Here is an 11232-nt window from a genome sequence, read left to right on the forward strand (position 1 = left end):
TATATAAATATATATATATATATAAATATATATATATGAAAATACATATGTATGTATATAAAGGGCAATAATGTGCTAAGCTTCTTGAGATCCCAGGGTAAAAACTGGAACTTCAGTACTCAAGTAGAAGTTGTTGTTTTGTTCGGGGTTTTTTTGTTTTGTTGGGGGTTTTTTTGTTTTGTTGGGGTTTTTTTGTTTTGGTTTTTTGTTTGTTTGTTTGTTTTTTTTACATAGGAGGGATTTTACCTAGGAGGGATATCCAGTGTTTGGTATAAATACGTTCTTTGTCAGAAAAACAGACTTTTGATACAAATCTGTGACCTTTGCCACTAAATTGCTCCTCTGAGAATTCAGCCCCCATTTCTCCCACAATAAAATTGCAGTTTGCTGTGTAAATTATCCATTAAATGCCTAGAAAGTTTTAAGTAAAGACTTGCATTTAAGGGACTTAAATGCTGCAATTTTAAAAATGTCCTGCATACCAATACAGAAGATATTCCCACTCGTGTGGTCAGTCACACACACACATGAACTTCCTGCTCTTAAAGGCTTGTGCTGAAATGTTTCAAATCTTACATTGATGAAAGCACAAACAAACTCCAGATCACTTTTCAAAAGAATTAATTGCAATCCCTATAGCAACTGGAAGCTCACTACTGAGCAAGAAGTGTCTTTTCAGGAGCAATTATCATTATCAGAAAAAGAAAAGAGAAAAACAATTATCATTATCAGAAAAAGAGAAGAACAGCAGCTTTGTCTTTCTGGGGTTTTTGTTTTTTAAGGAAATGGTTGTAGATTCTTGTCTTTGTTTCTTTTTCTCTTGTTTATGTCAGAGATCTAGAAATACTCTGCAAGAGTTGTTGAAGCTTGAACTACTGGAAAAGAACATTTGTCCTGACCAAACCAGCCTTTTTCTTTCTTCATTTCCATCCAGATCTTGCCTTGATAGGATTCATCTTCTCTCCCAGGTGTCATACATAAGAGGCTTAAAGAAAAACATTTAAAAAAAAAAAGGTTTTATTAGTCTCCCATAGTCTTTTCTTTAATAAACCCACAATATTTTTGGATTGGACTAGATGATCTTTTGAGGTCCCTTCCAATCCCCAACTTTCTGTGATTCTGTGTTTTTTTGGTAGGTTTGTTTTTTTTACCATGATGTTCTGTGGAGACTCATATTGGCTTTGAGCTTTATTTTACACCAGCAGGAAATTCTGTGCTTAGTTTAATCAGCAGAAATAAAGACAAAATAAAGGCAAATATAAAATATATCTGAATAAAAATCAGCAGAGATTTAAATATAATGGCCCAAGGGAACGTGGTGACGCTGTTAGGTGTCAGTGCTGGGGGCTGGAGCAGTACTTCAGTGTCCTTTAGTAATGAAGAACAAGAGGTGACACTTTATTTCCGTTACAGTTCAGGATATGACACTGTCGAATTGTTGGGAAAAAAAAAAAAGGAAAGGGAAACTCATCGATAGTGAGTAACTGTCCAATTTTGGTGAGCTTTTAGGAAAATATCACCCAAAATCTGCTCCATGGGATTCTTTTGGAAGTTAATAAAAGGCTAATTTAGTATTTGGAAGTAAAGAATTGCAGGTAAAAGGGAGGGAGATTTCTGATTTATTTTTTTTTTCCCCAGAAGTTTTCAGAAATATGGTTTTTTTCAGTGAGCAAAGAGGTAAATTGAGGGGTAGATGAGTAAGGGAATCGCCTACAGGAGGTTAAGGACGGATAAAATCAGGGAACTTCCAAAGCAAACGTGAAGGTTGGTGACTTTGCCAGCTTTAGCAGGAAGATGCAAGGATTGAATTGAGCTCTGGTCTGAAGTGAGGTGACCTTGAGGCACAGGGAGGGAACAAGGATGTGTAACAAGGGATTGGATCTGTCAAGGGAGGAAGCTGAGCGTGGAGCTCGGCGGGTTAAAGTTCACAAGATGGAGTGATGAAAACAAGTGTGAACTGGCAAGGAGCAGCCCGTGCTCAGAGGTGGCTTCCAGGACACATCAGGAAGGGGGAGATCTCTGTCAACTGAGAGGCAAGACAGTAGGACTCGAGTTGGCAGAGGTCAAACATGAATGAAAGGAGAGGACAGGGAGCCCTGGCCCCTGTCTGGGGGAAGCTGTGGTGGCCCATGGTCAATGGCTGCAGAGGGACCAAGGGGACCAGTGGGTGGGAGTGCTGGACCAGGACATGGCTGGGTGAGGGGAGAGGGGATCCTGCCCAACTGATGATTACAGTGAGGGTGGTGAGACACTGGCCCAGGTTGCCCAGAGAAGCTGTGGCTGCTCCTCCCTGGAAATGTTGAAGGCCAGGTTGGATGAGGCTTTGAGCAACCTGGTCTAGTGGAAGGTGTCCCTGCTGATGGCAGGGGGGTTGGAAATGGATGAGCTTTAAGATACTTTCCAACCCAAAAACCATTCAATTATTCTGTGATTAAACACAAAGTGATTTGGGGCAGAAGGTTATAGTGGGATTGTTCACTGTGAAGAAGTTGTGTGAAATTTCAGTGGAGGGACCATGGTACTGCATGGGTCTGCTCATCCTGGTCATCCCTCCTGACCTCCTTAACAGGAGGGCTTGGGGGCTTTGGTTTCACCTGGTGTTTGCTTTTAAAATTGTGTGTGTACATACAAACTAAGTCATGTCAGAGAATCACAGAATGGTTTGGGTTGGGAGGGACCTTTAAAGTTCATCTGGTCCAACCCCCCTGCAGTGAGCAGAAACATCTTCAACCAGCTCAGGCTGAAATGCATGCAATGATTTATTTATATTTTTTTCTGCTGTTATTTAAAGATGGACATTTTTTGTCTGAAAATAGATCTTTGGGCACGCTGGAATGGGGGGAGAGGTTTTTATGGTGTTTCATAGGGTGTTTGTGGACATTCCAGCACTTACTGTACAAATTAAGGTAACAGAAGGTTAAAGGAGAGCTGTTAGTGCCCAGCACAGGATGCCATGCCCTTTTCCTCTGTAAGGAAGAGCTGTAAGTCACTGGAACAGTGTAATTTATAATGGTCTTGCTCCCTCTCGTGGCTTTGGTGGGATATAAAACCGAAAATATTTGGTGATGGCAATGTTGGGAAGTGCAGAATTGTCAGAAATAACTGTTATCTAATTAGCATGTGGCAGCAGCCATGCAGAAAAGAGCTGAAAATTAAGAAAAGCTATTTAAAATTTCTTCTTCAACTAAATTATTATAGCTGGTCAAGTAGAATTTTCTTCCAAAGGTCTTTTCTAATATAATTTTGTTCTCATCATTTCTGAGCTGTTAAGAAGAAACTTTTTTATGTTAAAAACCTTGAGAGAGTCCAGCACAGAGCCACCACGATGATGGAGGGAGTGGAGCATCTCCCTGCTGAGGAAAGGCTGAGGGAGCTGGGGCTCTTTAGCTTGGAAAAGAGGAGACTGAGGGGTGACCTCATTAATGTTTATAAATATGTAAAGGGGGAATGTCAGGAGGATGGAGCCAGGCTCTTCTCAGTGATGCCCAATGGTAGGACAAGGGGCAATGGGTGGGAGCTGGAACACAGGAGGTTCTGCTTCAACTGGAGAAGAAACTTCTTTCCAGTGAGGGTGCCAGAGCCCTGGGACAGGCTGCCCAGGGAGGGTGTGGAGTCTCCTTCTCTGGAGACATTCAAGACCCGCCTGGACGCCTTCCTGTGTGATCTCATTGAGGTTCCTGCTCTGGCAGGGGGATTGGACTGGATGATCTTTCGAGGTTCCTTCCAATCCCCGACATTCTGTGATTCTGTGATTTTGTCGCTATCACTGTTAAAAAAAAGGGATTTTCTGTTTCCCAGTGAGTATTTCAGTCCAGTCTAAACAGCGTCAGTTCTACCTGTGTCATTGCTGGAGCAATTCCTGTCATTCAATTGCCCTTTTTTGTTGTTTTTGTTTATTTGTTTTTGTTTCCTTTTCCAGCGCTGGCGTGGGCCGCACGGGCACCTTCATCGTTATCGATGCCATGATGGACATGATGCACGCGGAACAGAAAGTTGATGTTTTTGAGTTTGTCTCAAGGATCCGGAATCAGCGTCCGCAGATGGTTCAGACTGACGTAAGTGAACTTTCATGGGCTGAAATTACAACTTTTTGTGGTCAAAGGAGAATATGCTTCTGTATTTTCACTCTGATACACATCCCAGGGCGTCTTTTTTTGTTTTCTGGGTAACTGGAACATGAATGAAGCCCAGCAGAAGGATGGTGTTGGGGAAGAAGATATTAGGGCTGTGGAGACCACTGTAAGGCACATTATCTTTAGGTATCATGTCCAGGTTTCCCCATGCATAAGAGAGTGGAATTTTAGAGAATATAAGTGACAGGCTGAGAGAGTTGGGGCTGTTCAGCCTGGAGAAGAGAAGGCTCTGGGGAGATCTTATAGTGGCCTCCCAGTACCTGAAGGGGCTACAAGAAAGCTGGGGAAGGACTTTTCATAAGGGCAGTTAATGACAGAACAAGGGGAAATGGGTTTAAACTGAAAGAGGGGAGGTTTAGATTAGATATTAGGAAGAAGTTCTTCACTGTGAGGGTGGTGAGACAGTGTCCCATGTTGGCCAGAGAAGCTGTGGCTGCTCCTCCCTGGAAGTGTTGAAGGCCAGGCTGGATGAGGCTTTGAGCAACCTGGTCTAGTGGAAGGTGTCCCTGCTGCTGGCAGGGGGGTTGGAACTGGATGAGTTTTAAGGTCCCTTCCAACCCAAAAGATTCTATGATTCTGTGATGTAACAAGAAAACAATTTGAGCTGAAGGTCTATTTTGATAATTAGTAGGTGGCCGAACAAATTAGATTTGATAGTTTCACGTCCTCGCTTTTCTATATGTTTATGTGACTGGTTTTTGTTGGTTCCAGATGCAATACTCCTTCATTTATCAAGCCTTACTTGAATACTACCTCTACGGTGACACAGAGCTAGACGTGTCATCCTTAGAAAAACATCTGCAGACGTCACACAACGCAGCACCAAACCTTGTCAAAATAGGGCTCGAAGAAGAATTTAAAGTAAGTATGAAAGTTCTTTGCTGTAGGATTTCTAAGTGTGGAAACATTTAAGCCAGAAAGATACTTCAAAAGCAGGAAGAGTATCACAGAATGGTGGGGGTTGGAAGGGACCCCAGGAGATCATCCAGTCCAACTCCCCTGATAAAGCAGGTTCCCTACTTTGCACAGGAAAGTGTCCAGGTGGGTTTGAACATCTCCAGAGATGGAGACTCCACACCCTCTCTGGGCAGCCTGTCCCAGGGCTCTGGCACCCTCACAGTGAAGAAGTTTTTTCCTTTTCCACTTATAAAATCCACCCGACACTTATTTGAGCAGCCTCAGATGAAACTCACAAAAGTCAATCTGAACATTCGGGATCTGAGATGCCAGCTTGTGCCCATTGCCCCTTGTCCTGTCACTGGGGACCACCGAGAAGAGCCCGGCCCCATCCATTTGGCCCCCACATTTCAGATCTTTATAGACATTGATCAGATCCCCTCTCAGGCTGCTCTTCTCCAGGCTGAACAGTCCCAGCTCTCTCAGCCTCTCCTCACATGGGAGATGCTGCAGGCCCTTCATCATCTTTGTAGCCTCCGCTGGACCCTCTCCAGAAGATCCCTGTCTCTCGAACTGGGGAGCCCAGAACTGGACACAACACTCCAGATGCACCTTAAAATGTCCATCAGAACAGAACAACTTGTTTTATTTTGATTTTGCTGTGAGTGGATCCTGCGGAGTCGGTGAATGGGGCTGTTGTTGAACATCCTGTTCTGCCACTGCTCGTTCAAAGCTACGTCGTCTGACGGACCATTTCCTCTGTGCTTGCTGTTTGTTTATGAAAGAAAAAGGGAATTATTCTGTTGGTCTGGTACTAGGTGCCAGATCAGATAATGCTGGAAGAGAGGGTGCTGGATGACGTGCACCTGATTTGCATCTCAGCGGGTTTGTTAACTCAGTCATGACTGATGGCAGAGAGGATTGCAGAGAGTTTCCACATCTTGTGTTGAATATCCAGACCTATCAGAGGGGGAAAAAAAAGAAGCAAAGCATTTCTGTTTAGTGGAGGAACCCCAAATGCAAAAAGCAATCATTGTGGTCATTGTTTAAAATAGACTTTATTGTCCTGAGAGAATAGTTAGAACTTTTCTATGATTTCTGCTAGGCTAAAATATTTATTCTACATATAGGTCCAAAGCATTAAATGATATTTAGGTGTCAAGTGGAGTTCTCTCTTTCCTTTAAAGGATTCATTTAATCAGAAATTGGGAACTGGGAAAAGAAAATGATGTAAAAATAAGTCTGATGATAGAGCAACAAGTTAAAAAAGCAAAAATATTGGTCTGTCTGAGGGAAGTAAGTGAAAACATTGAATATTCGCCTTTTTTCTAGAATTCCTAAGTTTGTTTTTGCTGCCCACTGTGTGAGACTGCATTGCAGTGCAGAGAGCAACGTTGAGTTCTGCCATGGATTTTGAAAAGCATTTTGATGGCCCAGGAGCACTGAGCCCACCTAAAACAAGAGCAGAGCTATAACTGGTACGAGAGGCTCTGACATAAAGTCTGTTGAACCCAGTATGACACAGGAGCTGAAAAGTGGTTTCTCAGAGGCTGGAGTTTCTTTTTAATAGTTTGTTGCCAGTACTAAAAGACTTTACTGGAATTGAGAGATGATCCTGAATCTCAGTACCTGGCAAATACACCAAAGTGCCTGAAAATCTACTTGTAGTTTGAAAGTTAAATTAATTTTAATGTAAATTGAATTTTTATTAAATAGCTGCTGAAACTGTGTAACTCTGATCGTTATCTGGTAATTCCCACCCCAGCAGAAGCAGTTTATTATAGTTGTGTTATCTGGCACGATCTTACAGGTGTGTAATCTCTACTATAAAAAAAATTGTTGGGGCAAGAGCAGTGTTTGTCTTCTGTGTCCTGGGAATGCTGTCAGGACACACTGAATAAATACCAGGGGTATCTACAGTCCCCTCACTGGCTAAAATTGAAAATACACAAAGCCAAGGTGCAGGATTTGGTGCAGGAATCCATAAACTCTTGCAAACTTGTTATGCCTCAGGGAAAGCACAGTCCAGGACTAAAGAACCAGGGTTTTAATTCTCTGAAGAGGATTGTAATAATAATAATATGAACACATATGAATTCAGTTTGTGTTTTGACCATAAAAGAAGTGAAGTCTAAAAAAGAGAATTTTTTTTCAGCACTTGAGAACAACGTGGAAATGAAAAGCCTGTTCCAGCAGTTGTGTTTGGCTTATGTACAGTCTAGAAAAGAAAAAAAAATAAAATTAATTTGATAAAATGGTATACAGACCTTTTAATCAAAAGTTATTTTCAAAAATGTCTGATTTTATGAAGCAGAGTTTCCAATGGTCACATTTAAGAAAAACAGAAAGGGAATGGATACTGTTGTGGTTCTGAAAGCCACACTCAGTCCAAAAGCATCTTCAAAACCAAAACTAACAAACAGACCCAAAATGTTAAAATCTGCTGTCATTTTTCAGCCCTTAAATGTTATTGATAGGCCTTGGGGGTATGTTCAGATTCAGATTTATCAGTAGGAAAAAATTCCATGACTATTATTCATAATTAATTTTATAGACAGGACAATGAAGTGACTTTTGTAATGAATCAGTCTCTCTTTGACTGTATTACTGGTTTGTACCCAATAAAGACACTTAGGAACCCTCTGAGTGTGGGATACAGTGAGCAAGAGCTGCTTCTGTTCCACTGAGTTCTCATCCTCGTCTGTGTGTTTCATTACAGAAGTTAACAAACGTTCGAATCATGAAGGAAAACATGAGGACTGGCAATCTTCCAGCAAATATGAAGAAAGCTCGAGTCATCCAGATTATCCCATGTAAGAGATCAGCTTTTTATAGAGAGAAATGAGTGCTGTAAAAAAAAAAACCACAACAAACTTCTTTGCCTGTAAAATTCAGATGCTTTCCGAAGCTGTTGCAGTGTCCAAAGTGGTAGTTTTTGGTTTTGCTTCATTTTTAGCTAGAACACATTTTTTGGGGTATTCCCATTAACCTTCCCTTTGGTTTTGTGGATACAAACAGCACTGTCCTCTCTTAGAAAGTGTATTACTCTTACAAAGTGTAATGTCCTTATAAAGTGTCTGCAAACAGTTTAATGAATTATTTTTATTTCCTCAGTGTAAAATGTATTATGATCAAATATTGTTTTCAGAGCTGAATCAAATAATTCAGCAGTTTCACCTTTTCAACCAGCATATTTTCTGTGTGATTCTTTGCACAGTCTGGAGCAGCACTGTGATGTCTGCACCTGAAAATGAACATTTCAGACAGAATCACACAAAATCACCTCGATTGGAAAAGCCCTTTAAGCTCATCGAGTCCAACCATGAACCCAACACTGACAAGTCCCCGACTAACCCATGTCCCTCAGCACTATGTCTACACGACTCTTCAATCCCTCCAGGGATGGGGACTCCACCACTGCCCTGGGCAACCCCTTCCAATGCCTCAGAACCCTTGCAGCAAAGAAATTCTTCCTCACATCCCATCTCAACTGCCCTGGCCACAACTGGAGCCCATTTCCTCTTGTCCTGTCCCTTGTTCCTTGGTTGAACAGACCAACCCCCACCTCTCTCCACCCTCCTTTCAGGGACTTGGACAGAGCCAGAAGGTCTCCCCTCAGCCTCCTTTTCTCCAGGCTCCACAACCTTGCTTGCCATAACCTGTGTGAATGGAAAAACAACAGCAGAAAAACTGTCACCTCCCTCCCCACTCTTACTAAATCCTGGATAAGAACTTTTGAGACACTCTTTGGCTTTCAGATAAAAGATGTTGTTGGTTTTGTTCTCTCACAAACATAATCATGGGGCAATCAATGTACAGTTAACAAAAGTAAGACTAGACTTTCTTTTTTCCCCCCCCAGATGATTTTAATAGAGTGATTCTGTCGATGAAGAGAGGACAAGAGTACACAGACTACATCAATGCCTCCTTCATAGATGTACGTATTAAAAAAATCTTCATGTATTTAAATTGCAAGTCAAATAATTTGCTTTTGCCAATAAGTCTTTAAAGTTAAAGAGGCACAATCAACTTGGCTTATGAAGAACGTGGGGTTGGCTTATATATTCCAGATAGATTTCTTATTGGGTGTTTTCAGTTTTCTTACCAATGGCTGTGTCATTTAAATATTCTTAGATTTTTAAGCTAAGGTTTTTTATTAAATTCTAACAGGCAGTGAATAAAAAATTCAGCTGTACAACTAATATCCAACTGTTCTGTTATCTGCATTCAGGTTAATGGATACAAATATGTGCTCTTGTAACTTAAAAAGGAAAAAAAACAATCCATATTTAGCATGGGGAAAGGCTGTCCTGGTGTTTGGGAGCCAGGGTTTATCTGGGCAGATCTGTGGTAAATCCTAATTTTGTTCCCAGCTTCTTGTTGGAACTTTGGCAACACCTTCCAGTGTATCTTATTTTGATTTAAATATGGTAATTAATTATATCCTTAAGCAGTAAAACCCTATTAGTGATTGAGGACTGGATCCTCCAGCTAGGAAGCTCACAGCGGTACGTAAATAGAACTGCGGCTCAAAAGTTGAGTTGACAGCTGCAGCTCTTGGGTTTACTGGAGAATTATGATAATTGTGAAATCCTTTCAGCTACCTGTTACTGCAGAATTTCATCCCTTCAGCCATGACTGTAAAAAGTCATAAAACACCACTCAGGATTGGGAATTTGAGGGATTTTTTCCTTCATTTCTAGCAATGAGCAGGAATTGGGTGGGCTCAGTGTCACCAGTAACAGCAGGGCTCATGGGAAGAGCTGGTTTAAGTAGCCAGCTCCTCTCCAACCATCACCTTGTGTCACGAGATAAAGGTGTCCTGGTCTTTCTCCACAGGGTTATCGCCAGAAGGATTATTTCATTGCCACCCAGGGACCACTTCCACACACGGTGGAGGATTTCTGGAGGATGGTGTGGGAGTGGAAGTGCCACACCATCGTTATGCTCACAGAGGTTCAAGAGAGGGAGCAGGTATGTGTCCTACAGCTGCCAGGTATGTGTCCTACAGCTGCCAGGTCCAGAGCAAAGCTGCTGAGGGGAGGCTGAGGGGAGACCTTCTGGCTCTGTCCAACTCCCTGCAAGGAGGGTGGAGAGAGGTGGGGGTGGGTCTGTCCAACCAAGGAACAAGGGACAGGACAAGAGGAAATGGGCTCCAGTTGTGCCCAGGGCAGTTGAGATGGGATGTGAGGAAGAATTTCTTCACCCAAAGGGTTGTCAGGCATTGGAACAGGCTGCCCAAGGAGGTGGTGGGGTCACTGTCCCTGGTGGGATTTAACAGAGGGGTAAACAAGGTGCTGAGGGACATGGTTTAGAGGTGGAATTGGTCATGTTGGGTTTATGGTTGGACTCGATGATCTTAAAGGTCTTTTCCAACCACTACGATGCTGTTGCTGTTAACACCTCTAAAATATTATTATTAATATTCCAGAACCTGTGTTGCCTCCAAATTCTAGGGATACCAGATTTTTTTTGCCTTTCCTCAAATGAGCACTTGCTGCTCTCTTTGGTGGGGGCTGACGTTGCTGCTTTTGAATTGTCAGAAAACCCACCAAAACTACTGAAAATTATGGTTTGTGAAAGGGCCCCGTTCACATTAAAAACACCAAATGTGTAGGGATGCCTGAGGTTGGGATTTGGGAACAGCTGGACAAAGCTTTTGTGAAAACTTCCCTCCCTCTTCTGCCAGTATAAGCTCCAGTGGCTTATTCCAAACCTCTCCATCATTAATTAATGAGAATAATTACTTATTTTATTATAATCTGTTTTAAAGCACTATTTATCATCTATGACTCCTAAACCTTTTTCATTTTCATGGTTTATATTAGAGAATTATTCTATTACTGTGTTCTTGATTCTTAGCCTTTTCATTACCAAGTGTTTAGAAAACATTACTGTCTGTCACCTCCGAGAGCAGAGATTCATGCTAACGTAGATAACTGGAAAAAAACTTTCAAGGAATGTTGACAATTTTCTCTCAATTTTGCAGGAAAAATGCTGCCAGTACTGGCCATCAGAGGGCTCTGTAACTCACGGAGAGATAACTGTAGAAATAAAGAATGACAGCCTGATAGATGCCATAAGCGTAAGGGACTTCATCATTACCTACAATCAGGTAATGTTTTTAAATTAAAAGGCTATTCTTATTTTTATTTTTATCTATTTTTTTATTTTTATTTTTTATTATTTATTTTTATTTTTT

General features: G+C 41.7%; 1 protein-coding gene across 1 annotated transcript; it reads left to right on the top strand.

Annotated features, from left to right (window-relative positions):
* Window positions 1-3919: 3919 nt before the first annotated feature.
* On the top strand, window positions 3920-11145 carry LOC104526604 (receptor-type tyrosine-protein phosphatase epsilon-like; the record flags this gene model as incomplete). Its single annotated transcript, XM_010170113.1, has 6 exons — window positions 3920-4055; window positions 4845-4994; window positions 7750-7843; window positions 8891-8967; window positions 9870-10004; window positions 11020-11145. Coding segments are annotated over 6 exons (718 nt in total), but the record flags the coding sequence as incomplete, so codon positions are not given.
* Window positions 11146-11232: the final 87 nt, after the last annotated feature.

The sequence above is a fragment of the Antrostomus carolinensis genome, unplaced genomic scaffold (genome assembly GCF_000700745.2).
Source record: "Antrostomus carolinensis isolate BGI_N321 unplaced genomic scaffold, ASM70074v2 scaffold35786, whole genome shotgun sequence".
In the NCBI taxonomy this organism is placed as follows: Eukaryota; Metazoa; Chordata; class Aves; order Caprimulgiformes; family Caprimulgidae; genus Antrostomus; species Antrostomus carolinensis.